Here is a 5,964-nt window from a genome sequence, read left to right as displayed (position 1 = left end):
GACCCTACAATCCATGGCCTCAGTGAGGAAGATGGCACCATCACGTCAAGACTGCCATTAGTGAGGACCTAAAGCCAAGAAACACTTCCCCACCAACCCTACAGGACTACCTTCGCAGATCTACTGCACTTGATCCAAGGTTCAAGTCCCTGTCTCACCTAAACCTTGCTCTATGCCTGAGGATATACAGTGATCTCACTACTGAGATTGTGAGCAGTCTTCGCACTGTAGACTGTGAAGAAGTAAAGAAAATAAATATTTTAAAACTATGTATTATTTATTTATAATGATGATGTTTAAGTTATTGCCACATTTTGATGTCTATGAAATATATATTAGAAAAATTATTTTAACCTATAAAGTAACTTTCCCTGCAGGGTCAAGCAGCACAAACAGCAGCAGACACGTCCTCCTCCAAAGGAGTTGGCAATGGCGCAGCTTTTTGGGGAGACCTTTGCACAGAAAGATGTTTTGCTGACGCCATCAAAGAGGAGGTAGCATCCTATGTGGCTGCAAGTGGCATTCCAGTCAATGGTGATCCACTGACGTGGTGGAAACCCTAACCCTCATCTTACCATAATGCCCTATATTTCACCTTAATTTGTTTTTATAAAATTGTGTGGGATGAGTCTTGACCTGAATGATTTTTCATGGGGGAGAAATACTTAAATAAAAAATGTAGTTAAATTTGTCTTTTCTTTTTTCTTTTTCTGCTGATCCAAAAATGAAATCGGTCCATGACTCAAAACCGTGGTCCGATCCAAAAGGTGAGTTTTTTGATCTGTTGCACCACATGGAGCTTGCACTCTCTGTGACCTGTTGTGAATAGGGTGACCAACCGTCCTCTTTTCCCCAGATATGTCCTCTTTTCACGTTCCGTTCGAAGGGGTTTTTTCGAGATTGATAAAAATGTCCGGGCTTTCCTATATTCTGACAGAGGAGCCATGTGTGTGACGTCATCCCCAAACAGCGTGCAGCAACGTGCCTAATGATTTATAAAAACTATAAAAAGTGCAAGTGCATCTTTTCAGACGAACTGCAAAAGAAATTTCCCTCGCACCGACCCAGTGCTGGTTGTCAGGGTTATATTGTTGATTGTCATTTATGCTTAGAAATATTTAACCATATATGCTTAGAGGTGTATAATCTATTGTGTAGTGATAGGATGTGTGATCCTTGTAGTCTACAAAGACTGTGTGTGCATTCCAGAGTGTTCTGGCATAATGAGCCTATGCATATTCATGTAACATCAATAAAAGAGCAGTGTTACGAGGGAGCAGACAAGAGCAACTGAGGTCAGGCGAAGGAACGGCGCTTGTCCAGTTGGTCTTTCTCGTGCACGAGAAACATAAAGAACTTTGCCTACTTGTGTCTTGTTTTTGCTGTGTCGTAGAATTGTCTTGAACGTTCCAGCGAACAGGTTTATGCTACAAACCTATCACTGGTAAGTTTTCTTATGCAGATGAGGCATTGTTTCTGTACCATTATTTAATTCTAGACACTTTTAAGTTATTTTTTTGCATTTCTTGACTTGTAAAAGCCTATATCACATATTTTATTTCATAATTCATTAACCACACAGAGAACGCATCGTTTAAATATGTTAAATATGTTTCTTTAAGCAAGTTCTTCATGACTGAGCCAAGTGTCCTCTTTTTTGGAAATCAAAATATGGTCACCCTAGTTATGAACATAAATAACTTTTGTTTCACAAAACCAATTGACACAGTGTCAATCACTACTACAACTAAAAGATGAAATTAAAAACAACATGTGTGACAAAAGTTTTTGAAAATGTTTTGACAAATTCAAAACAACTTTATTTAAACATACTCAAAAAATATGTCCGTGTTTCTGACAGGTGGTTTAGATAACTGCATTAAGTGCAATCACCATCTGATTGTAATCTATGAAAGACATGTTTCCTCATTCCAGGTAATTTTCTGGTTTACAAACTGAATCAACTTCTGTGTGGGAAACAAACATCAGACAAAAGGACAGAGAGTGAAAGTGAGGCTGTCTTTGGAAGTACATGTATTTGTGTTCTCAGTGATTTCTACCTTTGTGCAGAGACACACACTTTCATCATGTTGCTCTCTGAGACATCGTTGGTCCTGCTGATGGTTTGCGCCACTCAGGCTTCACATTTTTTAGGCACAGTCATGACCTACTACCCAAAGGACACTTTTGCAGATGGATCTGTCACAGTACGTACATTTTCTTTCTAAAATAATTTAGGGACTTGAAAACTTGAAAATGTTAGGTAAACACTTTGTGGCTGTAACTCTACAGGTGACCCTTCGGTATAAGTTGAACTTCCACGACTGCGTATCTGATAACATATGGAGTTGCCTCAGTGGTGATTGTGGGACTGGAACCTACACACTACATGTGGTAAAACAGGAGAGCAGCGGAGACTGGTGTCAGAGAGAGGGAATCATGACTCGACACGTTTCCAGCAACGCTCCGTTTGAACTTTGGTGAGTGTACAACAGGAAAAGGTAATTTGTGACAACATTTTTAAATTGTCAGTGAAGGGCAACAAAACAACAGCAGCTTCGCTAAACAGTCTTTTTGATGAGTGACACATGGTAAACTAATAATTTACTAAAACATGTTGTCTTCAGAGTTTGAAAACTGAATTTTCTATCAAGGTTGAATAGTGGTAACTGGATATCAAACATCAATAACATCATATCATGGAGAGCTGTGACTCGGGTGGAACTGAGGAAACGGTCCGACACCGGCAAAGCCAACACATCACCTCAGACCACCATCCTACCAGCTGTGAGGTAAGCCCACTTAATGTGTGTCTATGTTTGTATTCTTATATATTTCATATTTTACATTCATCCCTTTCATATTAAAATGTATTTAACAAAGTATTTATCACCCGTTCGTTACATTAAAATGAATACAGCAAATAGAGCTACAATCTTTGTTTCTCTCTCAGAGTTCCTTCAAACTGTCAGAGAGATTTCAGCCTGTTGATGTTTGACCCTGATGGAGACGAAGTTAAATGCAGATATGGAAACTCTGCACTCTCAGAGTGTAACCCCTGCACTCCACCGTCTGTCCTCAGCCTCTCATCGGTGAGCAATGATTGTTACTCTCATGTCAGATGAGACAGGCAAAGACTAAAAGCTGGCACAGACAGTCATGCAATAATGTGATGGGAATTTTTTAATTGAATTACAATTGATATCGATTTGGTAGAAGTGAAAGTTTGTCCAAAAGAAGTAGCAGATATTTATAGCCTTCAATTTAATTACATGACAGAAAACATTTTGGTTATTTTGACTTCAAGCCCATTTTCGTCCTCTTGCAGTCGTCTTGTACTCTGTCATTCAGCCCCACCAGCAGCAGTAATGAAGGTTCGTATGTAGTACAGCTGGTGATGGAGGACTTCCCCAGACAGACCATCACTCTAACTCAAACCAGCGGGACACAAACAACAATAACTACCAACGATGCCATCAGCAAAATACCGATTCAGTTTGCTTTGAAAGGTACAAATATACGTTTCATTATCTTACAATGAAAGCACTAAAGAGCTGCTGCTGCTGAACTTAGTGCTCGGCCTGATGTACAGAGATGTTTGACCACCAGTGTCATCGGGACTGATTCTCTGGACCAACAAATATTAATCTGTCCAGCAGATATTTTACTGTGGATCATCTTTGCATCCTGTGAGAATCACCTTAACTTCTCTGTATTCTTCCAGTTGATCCTGCAGTGCCATCCTGCACAGCAGGACTCTTTCTGCCCAAGTTTCTTCCTCCAACACCAGCCAACGGAGCTCAGCTCTACAACAATGTCAGTCAGACTCTCGAAATTCACATCACTGCAGAGACACTTAACTCCATGTAAGTAAAACACAGTTAAAGACTTTGTCTGAATATATAAAAGTTTAAATATTATATTCAGGACAGCCTATGGGTAGACATGAAATATAGTCCTACAAGTCATAAATTTAATAGAAATGAGTGTTGTGAAAATCTGAAATATTTCTCAGGTTATCAGGTTACATATCTGACATGATCTTTAGTATTACAAAACTCCAGTGCTGATGTACAAGATTACAGTCAGACTTCAAGTTAGACGACACAGTAAGTGAAAAACAGCCAAGACAATACAGATTTAAGGACATAAATACAAAAAAGATTAGGTAAAACAACAGTAAACATTGAAAGTAAGGCAACATGAAACACTTCCAAGGTTGGTTGGTATATGCAAAAAATCAAAACAAAAAACAAGCATGGCCTAATAAAAGCTGTGCTCTAGTTGGGAAACCAAAGAAATATGCTCCCTTTGTAGTCGCGGAGATATTGAAAAAAAGAAACACAATTTGACGAGTTTTTGATTTTGTCTTTTGAAGGATCTCTGAGCTGCTCTACAGCGGGCCATACAAGTTAATCAACAGTGCATCAGGAACTGGACAGTTCACCCTGAGTTGGACACCATCTGAGAGTGAAGAAGGACAAAGCCTCCCCATCTGTTTTGTTGTCCAGGCAGTTTCTGGGTCAGTCTCCTGTTTCATATAAATGACTCTGTAGAAAGTTATAGCAGCTGAAATTCCTGAAATGAAAAATTTTCAAAGTAACATTTTAACTTGCTGCTGAAAAAGTTTCCTGTTGTAAGGATTGTTCTATAATTAAAAGGTAGTTAGCTCTCCTTTGAGTCAATAAATATTGTTCATCTTTTGAGATTACAATTGTAGTCAGAAGGCAAAATGAAAACCAGGAAGCTGATAACAAGAGAAAAACAGCTGTTAGATAAGAAAAGAAAAAAACACTGAGACCCTGTGTAGAGGAAAATGGATATATCAAGTAATTAAATATAGATGCTCACCGGGTACCTGAAAATATAAAGATAACAAGAGAGAAAAGAAAAAAGAAGATTCATGTAGTGAAGGAGGACATACAAAGGGTTGGTGTGTCTGAAGAGGATGTTAGAAACACAGTGGGATGGAGGAAAATCTTCTGATGTAGTGATCAGTAAGGGGTGCATATATTAGAAAGAAGCGGGTTTGAAAACCACTATGTTGTAAAAGCATGCTCAATTAAGATTGAAAGTGTCAGTGTTTAGGTGACATGAAGATATCATGGCATCGGAAGCCTATATGAAACTTACTTCTTTTTACAGTGGAACCAAGTATCACTCAGAGTTTCGATGTGTCACTGTGACTGTTGCAAATGGTGAGTAAAACCGTTCACCATTTCAGCCACATTTTAAATCTAATTTACTGAATCAGTGTAACTGAGTTATAACATCTAATTCTGACTGTTTATAGGACCAGTAATAACCACAACAACTACCACCAGTACTCCAACTACTGTACCTGTAACAACTACTACCAATACTCCAACTACTGTACCTGTAACAACTACTACCAGTACTCCAACTACTACACATGCAACAACTACTACCAGTACACCAACTACTACACATGCAACAACTACTACCAGTACACCAACTATTGAACCTGTAACAACTACTACCAGTACACCAACTACTACACATGCAACAACTACTACCAGTACACCAACTACTTCACCTGTAACAACTACTACCAGTACACCAACTACTACACATGCAACCACTACTACCAGTACACCAACTATTGAACCTGTAACAACTACTACCAGTACACCAACTACTACACATGCAACAACTACTACCAGTACACCAACTACTTCACCGGTAACAACTACTACCAGTACACCAACTACTGAACCTGTAACAACTACTACCAGTACACCAACTACTACACATGCAACAACTACTACCAGTACACCAACTACTTCACCTGTAACAACTACTGCCAGTACACCAACTACTACACCTGTAACAACTACTGCCAGTACACCAACTACTACACATGCAACAACTACTACCAGTACTCCAACTACTTCACCTGTAACAACTACTACCAGTACACCAACTACTACACCTGTAACAACT

General features: G+C 39.0%; 1 protein-coding gene across 1 annotated transcript; it reads left to right on the top strand.

Moving 5' to 3' along the window:
- The first annotated feature begins 2,087 nt into the window (after positions 1 to 2,087).
- On the top strand, positions 2,088 to 5,627 carry LOC147335070 (uncharacterized). Its single transcript, XM_086286041.1, has 10 exons — positions 2,088 to 2,207; positions 2,293 to 2,480; positions 2,655 to 2,792; positions 2,954 to 3,092; positions 3,329 to 3,509; positions 3,725 to 3,866; positions 4,379 to 4,522; positions 5,146 to 5,198; positions 5,294 to 5,379; positions 5,505 to 5,627. The coding sequence occupies exons 1-10, from the start codon at positions 2,088 to 2,090 to the stop codon at positions 5,625 to 5,627; spliced, it is 1,314 nt and encodes a 437-aa protein (XP_086142167.1).
- Positions 5,628 to 5,964: the final 337 nt, after the last annotated feature.

The sequence above is a fragment of the Aulonocara sp. 'chitande type north' Nkhata Bay genome, linkage group LG3 (genome assembly GCF_057382095.1).
Source record: "Aulonocara sp. 'chitande type north' Nkhata Bay isolate Kocher_YH1m ecotype deep benthic linkage group LG3, A_spYH_male_GT1.1, whole genome shotgun sequence".
Lineage (NCBI taxonomy): Eukaryota > Metazoa > Chordata > Actinopteri > Cichliformes > Cichlidae > Aulonocara > Aulonocara sp. 'chitande type north' Nkhata Bay.
Note: the sequence above shows the minus strand (reverse complement) of the source record. Positions and strands in the feature narration are given on the sequence as shown.